This window comes from Stigmatopora argus, chromosome 9 (assembly GCF_051989625.1).
Source record: "Stigmatopora argus isolate UIUO_Sarg chromosome 9, RoL_Sarg_1.0, whole genome shotgun sequence".
Lineage (NCBI taxonomy): Eukaryota > Metazoa > Chordata > Actinopteri > Syngnathiformes > Syngnathidae > Stigmatopora > Stigmatopora argus.
The window spans coordinates 14077409-14094972 of NC_135395.1; the positions used below are offsets into that span (position 1 = coordinate 14077409).

General features: G+C 40.0%; 3 protein-coding genes across 12 annotated transcripts in view; 1 reads left to right on the plus strand and 2 right to left on the minus strand.

Moving 5' to 3' along the window:
* Positions 1–1798: 1798 nt before the first annotated feature.
* On the minus strand, positions 1799–3773 carry rab9b (RAB9B, member RAS oncogene family). The gene is made up of 2 exons (XM_077609443.1): positions 3674–3773; positions 1799–2771 (listed from the first exon to the last, which is right to left on the minus strand). Exon 2 carries the CDS (start codon positions 2718–2720, stop codon positions 2112–2114), a length of 609 nt encoding a protein of 202 aa, XP_077465569.1. The 5' UTR covers positions 2721–2771; positions 3674–3773; the 3' UTR covers positions 1799–2111.
* A 375-nt stretch (positions 3774–4148) lies between these two features.
* pofut4 (protein O-fucosyltransferase 4) lies at positions 4149–8231 on the plus strand. The gene is made up of 5 exons (XM_077609199.1): positions 4149–4311; positions 4435–4761; positions 5575–5955; positions 6488–7110; positions 7445–8231. Exons 2-5 carry the CDS (start codon positions 4435–4437, stop codon positions 7605–7607), a joined length of 1494 nt encoding a protein of 497 aa, XP_077465325.1. The 5' UTR covers positions 4149–4311; the 3' UTR covers positions 7608–8231.
* A 195-nt stretch (positions 8232–8426) lies between these two features.
* The window catches only part of znf185 (zinc finger protein 185 with LIM domain), a 25724-nt gene continuing 16586 nt past the window's right edge, over positions 8427–17564 (minus strand). For all 10 annotated transcript variants that reach the window (XM_077609189.1, XM_077609188.1, XM_077609191.1 and 7 more), the window contains 15 exons: positions 17453–17506; positions 17155–17205; positions 17015–17059; positions 15695–15736; positions 14649–14714; positions 14422–14496; positions 14247–14300; positions 13496–13591; positions 13280–13327; positions 13019–13057; positions 11682–11735; positions 11510–11584; positions 11393–11413; positions 10030–10132; positions 8427–9131 (listed from right to left, as the gene is read on the minus strand). In XM_077609189.1, coding sequence (XP_077465315.1) covers positions 9030–9131; positions 10030–10132; positions 11393–11413; positions 11510–11584; positions 11682–11735; positions 13019–13057; positions 13280–13327; positions 13496–13591; positions 14247–14300; positions 14422–14496; positions 14649–14714; positions 15695–15736; positions 17015–17059; positions 17155–17205; positions 17453–17506 — 925 coding nt within the window. In that variant the 3' untranslated portion in view covers positions 8427–9029. The remainder of the gene's footprint in view (positions 9132–10029; positions 10133–11392; positions 11414–11509; positions 11585–11681; positions 11736–13018; positions 13058–13279; positions 13328–13495; positions 13592–14246; positions 14301–14421; positions 14497–14648; positions 14715–15694; positions 15737–17014; positions 17060–17154; positions 17206–17452; positions 17507–17564) is intronic.

A 17564-nucleotide genomic window follows, 5' to 3' on the forward strand; every position in this document is an offset into this window, starting at 1 on the left:
GAAGCTTAAAAGATCATGTTTCATTTCCAAATTTGCTGTGCAAAAGCAATCATACTTTGTGATATTATCCATAAATCACACATCTGAAATTAACTGCGTAATCTGTCTCACACATTCATACACTTGCAGTATAACACAAGATTTTTAAACAGGGCACCATAGAAGAAAAACAATGTTAAAACTTCACAGAAATAAATTATTAACGCAACGTGTACAAAACAATAACTTAAGCAACAATTAACAATAAAACAATATTTTCTTAAAAGTATTCCCAACTCCCAATTTAACTGTTAGTCTTAAAAAAAAAAACAAAAAAAACCTAAATTATTGAAATGAAAGTACCATTCAGCAGAAATCAGGAGAAAACACAGTCCTATTAATACTTTTTATGTATGATTCACTTTGTAATGTATGAGTGAAGAGGTCTTGTGTTTAATAAACGCTTTGAGAGGACAAAAAAAATACATAAAGAATGAGCATAGCTTAAAAAGAGACTGGTCTGTTAAAGCTTGCAAGTAGGTAGAATTAAAAGAATGCTCTGATTAGGAAATTTGTTCAGTGCAATACTAATCATAACCACTCCGACAGATCAGGGAAACAAACCCATTATTCCCTGATTGAAAAATTGCACAGTGTCTGCGAAAATAAGGGAACGGGAGAGAGAAATAAACAGCAGTTTATAAACAGCCCCAAAAAATAGGCTGATTCAAAGACACTGGCCTGAGTACAATATGTGAATAACACCGTACAAAGATAGCCGAGATGGAAACAAAGCTCACAATTCGGTTTAAATCAATGACAAGCGATACTATGACGCATTAGAGCAGCGAGCATCACTGCATCGTACCTATTACAAATGACGATATTGGGAGAATAAGATGAGGGCTTGCAAACAGTAAATAGTACTTTACTTCTCACCCTTGCATGCAACTGTTATTATTGGTGAGTGTGCTTTTGGGAAAAAACAGTTTTTTCAATCTAATATTTCACATTTTTTGGAATAGTACCAAAGAAAACAGTGTGGCAAGTCGAGCGTCCTAAATTTAGGTTTTCTGGGGGTTAAAAATCCTAAAATGTGCAATGGAAGTGAATTAAAAGGATGCTACCATTAATAGGCAACTAATTGATAAACAAATAAAACATAACTATTTTGTTAAGAGATATTGTTGACTACAGTACAGCTTTTTAAAATCCCTTTTTATTTATTCATAGACATTATGAATGGTCAGATTTTTTTAAATTAAATTAAACAGACAAGTTTTCTTATGTCTCCATTTTTTTTAAACTCCCTTAAAAAAACAAAGGGAAAATAATAAATATTGTCTTTCATTTATATTTAAATTGGATTAAATTTGAAAAAAAAAGAAAATCATCAATATTCTCTTTGTACCCATTAATTTACTTTTATCTTTTAAAACCCTTTAACATAAAACATTTTGTTAAGAGATATTGTTGACTACAGTAGTTTTTTTTAATCCCTTTTCATTTATTCATAGACATTATGAATGGTCAGATTTTTTAAAATTAAATAAAACAGTCAAGTGTTCTTATTTCTCCAATTTTTTGAAACTCCCTTAAAAAACAAAGGGAAAAATAATAAATATTGTCTTTCATTTATATTTAAATTGGATTAAAAAAAAATTAAAAAGAAAATCATCAATATTCTCTTTGTACCCATTAATTTAGTTTTTACTTTTAAAACCCTTTAACATTTTAATTTTGGATTTAATTTTTAAAAAATGAATGAAAAATTAAATAATTAATTTAATTTTGCAGGACACATACAAGGATGCTTTTCCCCCCCTTCTAACTCATTGTCTGCCATTGAAAGCGTGTGACATACCATATATCAGTACCATTGCAAGGGTCAAGTGTGCAACATCACAGGAAGCAAACAGTACAAAAATGAGCATTTCAGTGTGCCTGTATCTTAGTTGGGGCAATAAATCAGCCCTTTCGATAGCAGCTGCACCCGTGACACTATTCTCCTCAGATTAAATCTTATCAGTATCAATAAAGAACACGTCCTCCGCCGTACCTTATCCAAAGAACCATAGGGCAACTGGTACCTGCCCTACGCGTACCCTATCAGAGGTCTCAAATCAAATGCGTCAACAGCAGGCCCCACGAGAAATTTTGCGGTTGCCGTGGAGATCGATGGTCCCGCTCAGTACCGAGTGGTCCATATGCTCCTCGGCGGCCAGAACCTCCCGAACGGCCGCCTCGAACGCGGCCGTGACGTTGGTGTCGTCTTTAGCGCTCGTCTCAAAGTAAGGACAGCAGCTGTTCTCCTCGCACCAGGCCCGCGCTTCGTCCTCCCCTACCTGCCTCTGCTCCACGTCCACCTTGTTGCCCAGCACCACGAAAGGAAAGCGTTCGGGATCTTTCACGTCAGAGTAATACATGAACTCCTTCTTCCAGCAGCCTAGGTTTTGAAAGCTCTGCAGGTCGTTGACGGCGAAGGTGAGCAGGCAGCAGTCGGCGCCGCGGTAGAAAGGCGTGCGCAAAGACTTGAAGCGTTCCTGGCCGGCCGTGTCCCAGATTTGGAGGGTCACCAGACGCCCATCCACTTCCAAGTCCCTATTGAGGAACTCCACACCGATGGTGTGAAACGACTGCGAGTCGAAGCGGTCGGTGACGTAGCGGTTCATTAAGGAGGACTTGCCCACCCCTCCGTCCCCCAGCAGGATCACCTTCAGCAGGAAGCTCTTCCCGCTCATCGTGCTTAACCCTCCTTGCTTGGGTGGCAGACAAAAAGGGGCTCAAATCATCTTTGAAGGAGAAAAGATGACACAAAATGGCCAGGGAATAAAATGAAAGGTTTTCGCAGAGCTCAACTGCAGAAATCCATTAGAGATGCCCCCTCGGAATTCAAAGACGATCATAATGTATTTTATTTTATTTTTCAGTACTAACTCACTGGCTGCCCTGACAGCAAAAGACGTCCAGTCCATTTTGATCAGAGGACTTCAATTGGAAGCGAAAATTCATTACTTTGAATTTGCGATCGGCAGCCAGCCATTTCAAATATTGAGAATATTTGCAATTGCAATATATGGTTATAGAAAGGATGAATACATAAAAACCCTAAATAATTGTATGATGCTCAACGGCCCCTTTTCTTAATTTCACTCATCTACATTTAAATTGTGGTTTGTTTCCTTTGAAAATTGAACTATGAGTTTTGATGACTTTTGTGAAATACAGATACCCGAAAGTTTCGGGAATAATTATGATAACCAACTATAACAACCAAAGTAAGGGTTATTCTTGCCCTGCACAACGTCAACAGGTGACGTGAAAACACCTCTGCGCATGCGTAGCCATGTGCTGGCCTGACAAATTGAGCTTGCGACCTATTGCTATCTAGCCTCCTATCGAGTCGAGTTCACGATCAAGAGTTTTATAACAGTGGGAATTCGAGTAGCAATTACTATACCAAGAGTAAAAACAATAAAAACCTGACCCCCGACCTCTTTTCAAACTAATTTGGCAAGCTCGCCGGCTAACGTGGTCGGCTTGTTGACATTCCATGCTGGTCATGCTAGCAGTTAGCATCAAAGCATAAGCACTTCAAACAGTTCAAACACACTTGGAGATCTGCTGACCAACAAAGTGGTCATGCAGGCTTATGTCACATGCATGCGAGAAAGCACGTAAAATAAGTACTTACCCCGTCCTTGATGGTTAATTGTATGTGGTTTCCCCAGTCCCCTACATCAGATTGATATTGGTAGTAGTGACGTGTAGCCGCGCCCCCATTGGCTAAACGTTGGAAGCGCACCAGTGTCTTAAAGCTATAGTGTTTGTAGAAATTGTTATTAATGTGAGTGAATTGTCAGGGCAACCAAAAAAATGTAAGTCGATACTTGATTTTCATTTAGAAATCTTTAACAAGTAAATAGGTATGATATTTTTCCGAATATTTATATTGGTTAAAATGTGCCAAATTGTATTTCTGAATGTATTGTACACTATACTCTTAAATAAAGATATTTCATTTAATGTAAACTTGTCCACTCGTGTCAGTTACGTGTTCCTCTCAATTGATTTGTTCGATGTGTTTTATTTTTATAGATAACGCCGCTTTTGCTGACATTGTACCATCTTTAAACTCTAGATGTCAGTGCACAATTATGCTGCTTCCAATTCACCAAAAGCGTAGAAGAAGAATCCAGCTGTTTGTTTTCATTCCCCTCCAGCTGTATCCAGTCACCATCCCTAATACTTTTAATCAAAAACTGCAATCTTATGCAATAATTGAGGAAAAAGAAAAAACAGAACATCCATGTGTTTCCAGCGGTGACGAAGGTAATTATTTTACGAGTTATCTTCATAATTTTGGTACAGAATATTTCAACCCGAGAGAGTAACATGAATGACTCTTTTGCTGCTGATGACTTTTAACTTTTATGTTGCTTTGTGCGCCTTCAGATGGCAGGGAGAAGCAGGCTGGTGTCCTGTTTATGTTTGGGTGTGTTTGGTGTCCTATGCTGGGTGTGGGTCTCGTTTGCGTCCTTACCCGATGAGCATCGCAATGACGCAGGGGACCAAGGACTTTTTAAACCCCAAAGTGCGCTCGCTGACATGGAGTTCGCCCAAATGACTTCTTACCGCGGACCTGGCAACCAAGATCGGCGGAGCAATAAGGAGTTGCCCATCATCTTGTGGTGGACTGGGGGATTATTCCCGCATTTTCCTGGAGATACTGAACGAATCGACTGTGCCACCTCGTCCTGCATGGCAACAAGCAATCGCAAGGTAGTGAATAGGTTGTTGCATTTTTTTATCTATCTACATTTATTGTCTGCCATTGACGGCGATAGAAGTCTGTCTACTAATGATAAATCTTTGGGAAATTTAAATTCAGTGGCGAAGGATGTGAGGAAATAGTAATGTTATCATCAGTGGCAGTGAAAGTATATGCTCTATGCAATTTTCAATACAGTATCCCCCCCCCCCAAAAAATTCTTAGTTTTCCTCAATTGGTGGTCATTATTTTTTAATGCCCTCAAAAACTCCTGGAATTGGCACAATCCTCAGAAAGTGACATGTAAATGCTACAAAGTCAACTGGAAATGACCCAGAAATGCACTAAAATCTATAGAATACGATCCAAAATGTATTGGAAGTGGCCCAGATTCAACCGGAAATTTACTCTAAGTACCCCAAAACTAACAAAAAAGTGATCCAATATTGACTCATGGCCACTGACATCCAATCCATTTAAACTGGGATGACTGGCTGGGAATACTCATCTTTCCAGTCCAAATGTATTGGATGTCCATCGCCATCAATGGCAGCCAATGAGTTAACAAAGAAAATGGAAACATTATCTAATAACCATTACAATCAAGTTTTGTTTCAATTTTTTATGAAATGTGGTAGAGCAAAAACAAATAACTGATTAGCGATACGTTTGCAATCAAAATTCATCACAGTATTTTAGGATCTTTGATTCTTTTGACATCCCTAGTACAATCATTATCCATTCTGCAAAATGTTAAGGTCAATAATGTATTCAATGTTGTTCAACTTTAAGCAATACTTTTAAAAAATATGTATGATTCTAAGGTCCAGCTGTCCAAAAAGACATCATCCATCATCTTCTACGGGACGGATTTCCGAGCCTACGAAGCACCACTCCCTCGTCTACCCCACCAGACGTGGTCTCTGTTCCACGAAGAGTCCCCCATGAATAACTACGTCCTGTCGCACAGCCCCGGCATCAGGCTGTTTAATTACACGGCCACGTTTCGCCGGGAGTCCGACTACCCTCTGACACTGCAGTGGCTGCCCTCTCTGAGCTACCTGTTGGAGCCTACGGCGGTATCTCTGAAGGAAAAGAACCGGCTGAGGCGGGAGGGCCTGGCCCCCGTACTCTACATGCAATCTCACTGCGACGTGCCCTCGGATAGAGACCGATACGTACGAGAGCTCATGAAGTACATCCAGGTAATGCACACCATGCTATATCTCACCAAATTTAAAATATAAAAAGTGTGGCATATTGATAGGTTTATTAATAGGTATACTTTAATATAATATAAAACAATACAAGGAAGGCATCGGGCACATCTCTGGCGTTAAATTGCAAGTGAGAATCTATCCTGGCTCGTCCTCGCCACCGTGTGATTCGATTATCGCCATCTGCCGGAATCCAAGTCAAAGCAATTTAAGAGTCCTTCACTGATCCTCATTGCGAACTCAGATCAACAGTCCTCGGCCCAGAACCTGGTAATCTGTCAGGTCAATAGTCCTCAAAACAATTAAATGTCCTCGGAGCCAGCTGACATGGAGAGTGACCTCGAACTTGCTCGGTCCCAAATTGAAATAAAGCTCATGTACATATAATGATTAATATTCACATATATAATATCCCAGAATAAACCCAATATATATTGTTATCAATATGGTTCACCGCCACCCTCGAATCAAAAAAGTAGGGTAAAATGTGACTATTCTCTGTACCGTTTCCCATCCTCAGGTGGATTCTTACGGTAAATGTCTGAACAATAAAGCTCTCCCTGCGCATCTAGAAGACACTTCCACCGCCACGGGCGAGGAGACCTCTTTCATGAGGTTTGTCAGCCGCTACAAGTTCCACCTGGCACTGGAGAACGGTTTGTGCCCAGACTACATGACGGAGAAGCTGTGGCGGCCCCTCCACCAGGGCTGCGTTCCCGTGTACCGGGGCTCTCCCGTCGCGGCGGACTGGATGCCCAACAACCACTCTGTCATCTTTATCGACGACTTCCCCTCGCCTAGAGCTCTCGCCGACTTCCTTCGATTTCTAGATGAGAATGACACAGAATACGCCCACTATTTGGAGTTCAAAAACATTCGCAGCGTCACCAATGCCCGTTTGCTGGAGGCTCTGGAGACCCGCGAATGGGGGGTCAACGACATGAGCAAACCCAACTACTTGAATGGATTTGAGTGCTACGTGTGCGACCGGGAGAACGCCAGGCTGACTGCGGAGAGAGCCAATAGGAAAACCCCTGAGACCGACCCATATCCAAAAGCCAAGATTGCTTCCAGCGCTCATATGGGATGCCCTTTGCCCAGCCCGGGCTATGGAGAAGTTCAAGACCTGCCAGAACATGATGGGTGAGTCTGTTCCAAAATCTTCCCTTCTGGGAAAAAGCCTTCTCCTTTGATTTGAATGGGATCTAATTCATCTGTGAGGATTTTGACAATTTATAAGTCAATACTTCCATCCATCAAGCATTTCAAATGGATTGGATGTCCAATGCCATCCACTATAAAGGCAGTGGACAAGGCACTTTTTTAGGGGGGAGGGTTAATTCCATTAATTTGATAACCGATTAATTGTGGCAGTCCCCCGCCTTAACCATCCACTAACAGCCGCATCTAATGTGCCTTGCATGCCTAATCCAAACATGTTCTGTGATCAGCCTAATGTTGACAAATGCTTCTGCAGATGGTTGAAAATGTGGCCTCAGGACTACTGGCAGAGCTTGGACCAAGCGGAAGGGCTGGAGTCTCTGATAAGAACCAACGAGTCGGATCCGGCGCTATTGTGGAAGCACATCCAAAGAATCGCCGTGAGCAGAGCCAGAGGCAAACACCGACGTCAGCCTTAAACGGGCCAGGAAGATGGAGAGCTTCCAAGAGTCCAGATGTGTTCCACACCATGCGGATGATTTTTTTCTTCTCTTTTTAATGAGGGACTAAAGTGGGCACTTTATGTATGCCTGTACACAAAACTATTGCTCCCTCATGCTCTGTTATTGAATTGACATTTGAATCTGATAAGGCACATACTTGAAGTTCAATAAGGTCAAGGCGCTGGGCATTAACTTTAAACCATGCACTGCAGTTTCTCTGGAGTGGGACTTTTTTTTTTTATTGTCATGTGGGGTATGTTTGCATAGGAGTGAAGCCAAGGTGGAATCCAGTGTGCCAACTGTGTGAGGACAATCAGGACAGTAGCAACTTTTTTTTAAACAAGTAGCTAATGTTATTTGACAATGCAAAGGTAATCCGTTAGATAGATTGACATTTTTTTCAATTGACATTTAGGTCATGCTTCTCACTTTTTTTTTAAATTTGGGTATAATTAGATAAGTTTTTTTTATTCTCAGGACTTTAACCCTATAGAGGGCAAGTGACTATTTAGTCATTTGAGAATTCAGTATTAGCTATCATTATATATTTTTATTATTAATCATTATTTTGTTATTTATATTATTTTTTGTATTAATTTATAACTGAATGCAATGTTATAAAAATAAATGAATAAATGCAGAATGGTTACAGCCCTTTGTGTTCATAATTCATGCATCAATGGGTTAAAGTGACTTTGGATGCCATATTATTTTTGCCAGGCAGTTGCTGCCAATATTACACATCAATATATACGTGCAATTATTATTTTTTTGTCTAATACACAAACCAGCACATTATATTTGTCATATTTTTATATCTGGAAAAAAACATTCATTTTATGAACAAGCAACAGAAAGAAAAGTATATATATATATTTTCCCCAAAACAGTAGTATCACTGAATTTGAAATATGTTGTTAATATTGTATTTCATTTTTTTATCTCACTTGCAGCCATTGACAGTGATAGATGTTCAATCCATTTAAACTGCATTGGATTGGACATTCATCTAGTGACTAATTCATTTAAACTGCACCACTTTGTCTTCATTTTGGGACATTTCGACCTCACTCACTGTTAGCTTACCTTACTTCTTATCGATTATTATCGTGCCCCGCAAAGGGTTAAGCTAAAACAACACATCTAAAATCAAAATTTGCTCACGGTATGAATACGTTAAATCCTTAAGTCACTTTCACCAGCAGAAAGGAGAACACGAACATGTTTGGCCAGTGAAAATCTGCTCTTACCTGCAAAGAATCTGAAGTAATTATTTTCATTGCTCGTTACAGTCTCTTGGCTCACCCTAAACCTTCATGCTTCTTGCATTTGAAGCAGTCCAAACTTGTTGGAAGAAGGCCGCTTCTCACTTTAAATGCAAATGAAGAACTGCTGCGATCAATCGAAGACTGCAGAGTAGCAGCTTTCACAGTGGACTTTGCCTCCGTGCAAGAACATATTGTAGATGAGGTCGCCCATCGGCTTCCAGCATGAAGCACACTGGAAAACAGGGAGGCTGTCTTTTACTTTGCATTTAATTTTCGGAGCAATTTATGTCCACAAAATACACAAGTGGGCCAAAATGCAATGCATCATCCCATAATTTTACTTCCCCCTGACAAAAACAATTTATGCAATCCTCATACTAAATACAGATTCAGACTCTGTGTCAAACCAGGTTATTATTTTATTTATTTATCACCAATTTCGTTATACGCAGCTGTGTATGATGACAATAAAGGCTTTTTTTTAACTTGAAAGCCTATGTCTTTTTCTACCCCCCTATTGATCAAATTGAATCTCAAATAAAACCATTAATTTGCATTGTAAATGCCATTTTTCAAGTATTTAGCTTAATTGCTGTCTCTTGCAAATAATTATGGAACCTGGAGGCAAATTTTAAAGTTAATTATCTTTACGCAAGTTTGTCCGCAGTAACAGCTAGAAGACGGTTATTTTCTTAAAAACTTCCAAGCTTAAATGTCCCCTTTTTCTGGAAATTGCCCCGTAAAAGCTCGGCAGTTGTGCGATACTGAGGCTCCGCCGCATGAGCACATTGAGATTAGAGTCAAAAAAAATTGTAACTCCACACGAAATATGAAAAAATAGAAGTAAAAGATGTTTGGAGGACGGCTGATTGAAAAGGTACCCAAGCGGCACAATGGGGTTTCAAATTTGTATATCTCAGTATGTGCCACTCACTGGAATCTTCCTGCCGCCTGTGGTTGCCAAGCAACCAGCTTGGCCTCCAGGAAGTTATTTTCCCTGTAGCAGTCTTTGTGTCAAACTAGGTTATCATTTTATTTATTTATTTTGAGCTCACAATGTGTTTTATTTAAAAAATATATATATATTTCTGCAGAGTAAAAAAAAAAGTTGCCTCAAAAGTCAAAATCACCTTGAAACATTCCGGGTGACAGCTAATATTAAGATGCTCGAGGGTGATCTTGGCATCATTGCCTACCAGCTGTCCACAGTATGTGCAAGGGGAGGACGAAGAGCTGCAGGGGAGACACACATGAAAAAGATTGGTTGACTTACAAACATCAATAACCACAAGGACCTTCTGCCAGAAGAGTAAAAATTGACCATAGGTTGCTGAGAATATTCATTTACTTCCAAGTAACTTAATGTCAGTGAATGATTTAAAAACCTGCACTTGATGTTTATATCAGAAAAACTGACACAGCAATAAAATAGACTAGATAAGTATACTTGACAGTTTTTAAAAAATTAAATGACCTCTAAGTCACAGTTCTTCACAATGTTGTCCCAATAGAAGTATCAGAATAATGCACAGGTGGGCATTGGAAGATTTTTTTTTTAATATAACTTAAGAATACTTCAATACTTCTCAAATTGGGAACATTGATGAAGAACATGCTTATTAATCTCAAATCATGGACTTTAGATTTTAAGGTCTTGGCAACTAAAGCCTTATTGGACTTTACCAGTTGCCATACCAATGACAAATATCTCTTTTCAATACATAACCACTAAAAAACTGAGGTTCATTTAGATAAAGAACCTTATTTTACAGCAGGAGTAAGCATTTTTTGTATTAACCAATCATTAGTATGCATCACACACGCAATATAATTACAAGATATCACGGGTAACTTGACCAAATATGACGACAAGTTCAAAATGAACTACGACCGCATGGCTCGCTCCCTAAACGCCTCATCAGGCAAGAGACAAGACCACACCCAAAGATGCTGCATGTCCTCTACTGACAAACTTGTAACCTACAGGCAACAATAAGTCTGCAATTAATGATCTAAGCCACATGTCAAAGTGGCGGCCCTGGGGCCAAATCTGGCCCGCCGCATCATTTTGTGTGGCCCGGGAAAGTAAATCATGAGTGCCGACTTTCTGTTTTAGGATGAAATTAAAATGAAGAGTATAGATGTATAATAAATTTCCTGATTTTCCCCCTTTTAAATCAATCATTGTAATTTTTTAATCCATTTTTTCTGTGTTTTTAGTTAAAAAAATCAGTGTAAAATCTAAAAATATATAAAAAAGCTAAAATAAACATTGTTTTAGATCTATAAAAAACTGAATATTCAGGGCTTTTAATCCATTTATTTTAAAAAAATCTAAATATTATATCTAAAATGGTCCGGCCCACGTGAAATCAAGTTGACGTTAAAGCGGCCCGCGAACCAATCCGAGTCTGACACCCCTGATCTAAGCAATCAGCTCTGGGGTTGAAAATAAAATTTAAAAAACATAACCTGCTTGGTGGAGGTAATTACCTGGAGTAAGAAGAGGACCAGCTGGAACAGACAGGCAGAAAGCAATGTCATTATCAAGATGTAAACTAACATCTTTAATCAGCTCGCTTTCTGGTCAATAACATAAATAAGACATACCTATTGATCGAGTCTGTGGCATTATGGGTTGCCAGCTCTGTGGTATTGACGTATTCCTTCACGTACACAAAGGGCCTTAAACACACAGCACACGTGCAGGATGAAGATGAGCGAGCTCAGACGACACCGACAGTGGTTAGCGACTTATCACTTTGATTGAAGCAATTCTCACTTTTTAATGTCAGGTTCGGGTGTGGGGACGCGCGGGGCCTCCACCAGAAGGGTCCTGGTGTCAGAGAGACGGCGCATCGTTAGTCTCATCGCTCACTCACGTGTGGCAGTGATGATACACACAGCACATGCACGCAGGGGAAGATAATCATTTTCTGTCATGGCCGCTTAATGTCAGGCCTCTTGATAGCGAGCCGTTTGACAAAGGGGCACCTCTAATGCGCGTCATTAATCGGACATCTGGAGGCTCGTAATTGTGTGGGATGGCGAGAAGGAAGGCAAGAAGAAGAAATTACACGAGTAGGAAGATGAAAGATATTGGATCAGTTGCGCCAGTTGAATTTTAAGGGCAGCCAATTAATTTAGTTTCCAAAAATGTGATAAACATTACACATGGCAAAGGGGCTTTCATTTGGGGTACGCCAAAGAATTATTGAATTAAATAATGTCACGGTGGTTTAAACATTTTTTTTCCTGTTACAGAAAACAGATTATTATTTGTGTTATTCACACTAGAGTTGAACCCACCGTCTTTTTTTCTTGTGGCAGCAGTAATTAAACAAACAATTATTTTCATCCATCCAACCATCCATTTTCTCTGATTAAAATAAATATATATAAATCTTTTTCAAAGCTCCTTCTTATTGATATTTCAGAGAAATTAAAAGTTTGTCAGGTGAAAAAAACAAACACAAAAAGACTTCAATGTGTTATAGAAATAGATTGTCTGAGCCACAAATTGTTTACCTAAATTGTCAGACTTTAAAAAGCTAATTAAGACCTCTTTGGAATAGTGAATTTGCATTTTTTATTTCTTTTTTATGACGGTAACTTTTTTGCTATTCATTTTCAAACTATAATGACGCAACTAAGTGACACAAGCTACATTCAAAGTACTTAAGTTCCCCATGCAATTGGGCAGTTCATGAACATTTTACATCAAATATCTCCTCAAAACCTAATTGGCTCTCTGACTACTTATCATAGCAAATATTAGATTACAGTAAGATAAGAGGCACAAAAAGAAAAGTAGATTTTAAAGCCATAATTTGGACAACACTACGCTTAGAGTTTGCGTCAAAACGGATTGGACATCTATAGTGCCGTCAATGGCACTGAAACATGAGCATTCACGGCACTGATTTTCCACTTGCCCAATAAATTGTGCAAAATTTGTTTCAACCAGTATATATTAACGCAATATGCAGGGAAAAAAAAAAAAAAAAGAGTACCTGCCTGATTAAAAAAAAAAATTAGAAGCTTCGAACTGCATTGCATTGAAGCCGTTCAAATGACCAATAGAGTAAACAGCAAACTTTCACAAGATCATGAACTCACCGATCCATTGTCATGCCCTCCTGTTCACCGAAGGTCTCCCTGGAATATGAAAGAGAGCCGGATTAGACTTTCACTGTTGGCTAGCTCTATCAATATGCTGGACACATTCCAGTAAACAGGGATTTTTCCCCTCCCTGCCGTTATAAGCATTCTCCACAGAGGCCAGCGATTTATTGACAAACTGGGTCACTTTCACAATTCTGTCTCTTGATCATGAAGTGAGCATTACTACCCAACGTTGCAAAATCTTGCATTTCCTACCTGATGGTGGTGATGGTTGTCACTGTGTGGCTTTGCGACTCATCCAGGCTACAAAACACAACAAATAACTTCATTATGTATAAGTTTCCACTTAAGTTTAGCTTGTTTTCAATCAAATGCCTGACAGCCTCTTAATTTCCAGCCAGAATGAGAAAAGCGGAAAAAAAAATCCACTTTAATTTGCATCTAATGAGCTCCACCGCAAGCGATAAATACCTCTCCACTTCCTCATCTTCTTCCAGAGTTGTTTTTGGGATAGTATACACAGAGGGGGATGTCCACCTATCCCATGGCGAGTCATTTTCTTTGGACCTAAAAACCACATACCAGTCAACTTATACGTTTTTCCCGTATTTTATACGTATTTTGATCATTTCAAAAATTGTGTACACCGTATAACAACTTTGTGTGTCTCGCTTTACCCATAAAATCTCTATTGTCATCCTTTAAGCAAGATATGCGCACGTGCATTGCCCTTTCACATCCGCCTTTTCCCTAAATATAGCATGTAAGCAAGCAATGTACCCAGATAATCAAGCTGTCAGCGTCATACAGCGACATTTACAGAATCTTGAATTTAGTACATACAAAAAGGCACTAGGTCCACTTCGAGGGAAATTTTAAACTTTCAAGTGCGGCTTATGTGAGTAAATATGTGCCGCGTTGCATTTGTACGGTTTATTATTGCTTAATAAGGGGAATTGCAATCATTATTTAGGGGATCAATTGGCCGAGGTTGACGGGTATGAAACCATGAAAATATTTCTGTACATTCAAGGGAAAAAAAGCTGTGTTGACTACGCTTGTAACAAATATACATCTGTTATCTGATGCATTTTTGTTCACACCAGAGCACAATGTATTCTGGCTCAGTAGACAAAGTGTTGCTGCATAAGGGTCAGTGGGATAAAAACAACAAGAATGTTCTAACCCTCCTCCAGTGCTATTAAATCAAGATATTACTTACTTTCTCTCAAACCTAACCGTAGTCTGTTGTTCCTCCAGTTGGCCCACTCCTTGGCTGAGCCAGAACATACACATTAAAAGGCTTTTAGTTCGTAACGGGCAAAGGGAGAACTGAACAAAAACAGGCTCCACTACATGAAGTGGAGGCGTAAGAATAAATCCAAGTGTGTCATCACCTCTCTTCCTCTGCGTCGGTCTGCAGAGGCATTGTGGTTTTCCACGTGCGTGCCCACGACCGGTGAGTGCTTAGGCTGAAGAGGAGGCGAGCGGTGATGGATGAGTCGTGGCACACGGAGCGGAACAACAGAATAAGTGTATTGTTTGAGAAGTGGATTTGTAAGGCTCTAAGCCCGCGTATCCATTACACATTTAAATTCACCAGGAGGCGGCAGGTGAATAATACCTTGTGGCGCTAGTGTCGATGGGGATGACATCAGTGGAGAGCGATGTCAGGATGTCCTTGTTCATACTGGGTAGTAGGAACACACACAAATTAAGTTCAGCAATAAAACAGGCATGTTTGGCTGCCATTGACGGCTGATCCATTTTGACATAGAGCCTCATGACCGGACGTTTGGTCGCCCGGACGTTTGGTCGCCCGGACGTTTGGTCGCCCGGACGTTTGGTCGCCCGGACGTTTGGTCGCCCGGACGTTTGGTCGCCCGGACGTTTGGTCGCCCGGACGTTTGGTCGCCCGGACGTTTGGTCGCCCGGACGTTTGGTCGCCCGGACGTTTGGTCGCCCGGACGTTTGGTCGCCCGGACGTTTGGTCGCCCGGACGTTTGGTCGCCCGGACGTTTGGTCGCCCGGACGTTTGGTCGCCCGGACGTTTGGTCGCCCGGACGTTTGGTCGCCCGGACGTTTGGTCGCCCGGACGTTTGGTCGCCCGGACGTTTGGTCGCCCGGACGTTTGGTCGCCCGGACGTTTGGTCGCCCGGACGTTTGGTCGCCCGGACGTATATAATTTTGAGAGCTGGTTTCAACAGTAGATATTTAGATATTAAACTCTCTCTCAGGAATATAATTTTGAGAGCTGGTTTCAACAGTAAACGCTCTAGCATGTTGTCAAACATCCGGGCGACCAAAGTCTGGCGACCAAACGTCCAAGTACCGAGAGCCTGACACCCGATTCTGATTTTGCATGCATGCAACTTTGATTTTGTTTAATTGTAAAACATCTTATTGTTGCCTCTTCTTGACTTTTGTTTTCATACTTGAACAACAAATTCTTGAAACACACAAGCTTGGCTTCTAAGGCGGTTTTGCTAAAATGATAAATGAATATGGAAATCACCAAATATTTATTGTAACTGGTGGTGTGACAGAATTTTGGCCAACCAAAAATTTAATCATGTCAACACCATCTAAAAAAATAGGTACATATTTATAACCCACCGTCATTGGATTAATTACAATGAACGATTACTGAAGGAAGATAAAATAACTTACGTGAACTCTGGATCATTCCTCTCCACGAAAATATCTGAAGCACTGAAGATAAAAAATACCATTTGAAATAAAATTAGAAACAAGGCTAGTTAAATTCTCATCAGAATAAAGCTAGATAATTCTCAAAAGAATGTGTTAAATTTTCAACTTTATTTTTACATGAAGCACTGACCTAATTTTGTGTGTTAAGTCGTGAGAATTATAACACCCATGCGCGCTGGTGTATAACACAACCCAAATATATTTCAATGCCTTTGCAGACCACACCCGCATAATTTATTAGTTGGCAGAAAAGCCTGCGTCAATTAAGTCATTTTGTCACTGGAAGTCCTTGTGACAGATTTGTGGGGAAAAAAGGCACAGATTAGCTGACGTGAGTTGGATGGGAATGTTTTGTTTCAAAGCCTCGAAATTTGAATACTACTGAAAATCAAATATTTAATACATAATTGTTATTATTTTTACACTGGAGATCTCCCAGTTACACAGTTGTTTTTGGTTTCCGACCTAATATGCAATTGTTGTTGCAGTTGTTTTTTGACCTTAATTGTGTTATTCGGTTAGCTTATGCAATTGTTTGAATAAGATAACCTTAAGTGTTTTGATTATGTGCGACTAAATGGACAGAAGAGGATGCCTTTCTTCAGAATGCTCCGGTGGCGAGGACGAGCCAGGATCGATTCTCACTTGCAAGTTTAACGCTAGATTATGTCTCCGATGTCTCTCCCTTTATTAAAGTATACCTATTAATAAACTTATCAGCTAGTACTTTCTTATATCAAGCATGCATTTACCCTCCACCATGCAAATCAGTTTTGCCTTCCGTCAGATTAAGGACAAGCTCCACAAATAAACAATCCAGTTAAAGGGAATGGAAAGAAGCATGCTGATTGGCCTAAAAGAGTTTGGTCCTTTGAGTGACTGGCAGTAGCCCCCAAAATGAATAGAAGATTTGGGTGCACACAGTGTATATCAAGTCTCAGTTTTTGATATTCAGAAATGGAAAAAAAGATTGCAGTGGTCTGTTTGCCCAGTTAATTATTGACTGAGTTAATTAAATATAAATCTCTACTTTACTCGATAAGGTGATAAAGAAGAAAGTACTACATACTAAAGTGGCTGCAGACAATATAGCAAATCAATGCAAAAGATGTATTATTGTAATTACTTCTTTAATTCGAGTTAGAACGCAATAGAGCATAAGACAAGCTGATTACAACAATGAAACGAGTCTCAACAATAACACATTTGTGCTCATAGTGGCAGCACAAACAGCACTCCCAATAGGGCAAGGTGTAATTTGTATGATCCATTCCGTACCTGTTGATGGAAATCTCCGAGAGGGGCTGCGGCAGGTCATAGGAGCTGCAGAAGAGAAAAGCGACTTATAATCACAATGTGCTGCATTATGCATGACGAGAGCTGCAAAACAGTCACAGCTCCCGAACCAATATGATTACCTGTTTGGGGATGTGGTCCCTATCGGGTACGGATCAAATGGATCAGCCGAGCTGAAACACAATTTCACACTGATTTCACTCTCAATTGTCAGCACGACGCGTCTGGTGTCACATTGACTCTTAATGGAAAGATGTAATGTGGTATGAATGGTAAACAGAAACAGGGCTGGGCCGGGGAGCCAAGTTCGCATTGCAATGACAGCCGTAATGTCTTTGATAAATCAACCCAAATCGTCGGTATTTCATTTTATCAAACAATAAATAGATAAGTAAAGGAATAAAAGTAAATTACAGGTACCTCCACTCAGTCGATGACGTGGTCACACGTGAGCTCAAGGGGTCGTGCTCCTTGCTGTGTGGGTAATCATGACAGAAATTTATGGAGTGAGGTGAAGTATGAATGATGAGTA

Bases quoted from the DNA above. Each gene is read 5' to 3' on its own strand.
- rab9b (XM_077609443.1), bottom strand. From the start codon at position 2,720: ATGAGCGGGAAGAGCTTCCTGCTGAAGGTGATCCTGCTGGGGGACGGA.
- pofut4 (XM_077609199.1), top strand. From the start codon at position 4,435: ATGGCAGGGAGAAGCAGGCTGGTGTCCTGTTTATGTTTGGGTGTGTTT. The intron at 4,762-5,574 runs GTAGTGAATAGG...TATGATTCTAAG, and splicing joins TGGCAACAAGCAATCGCAAG to GTCCAGCTGTCCAAAAAGAC. The intron at 7,111-7,444 runs GTGAGTCTGTTC...ATGCTTCTGCAG, and splicing joins GACCTGCCAGAACATGATGG to ATGGTTGAAAATGTGGCCTC.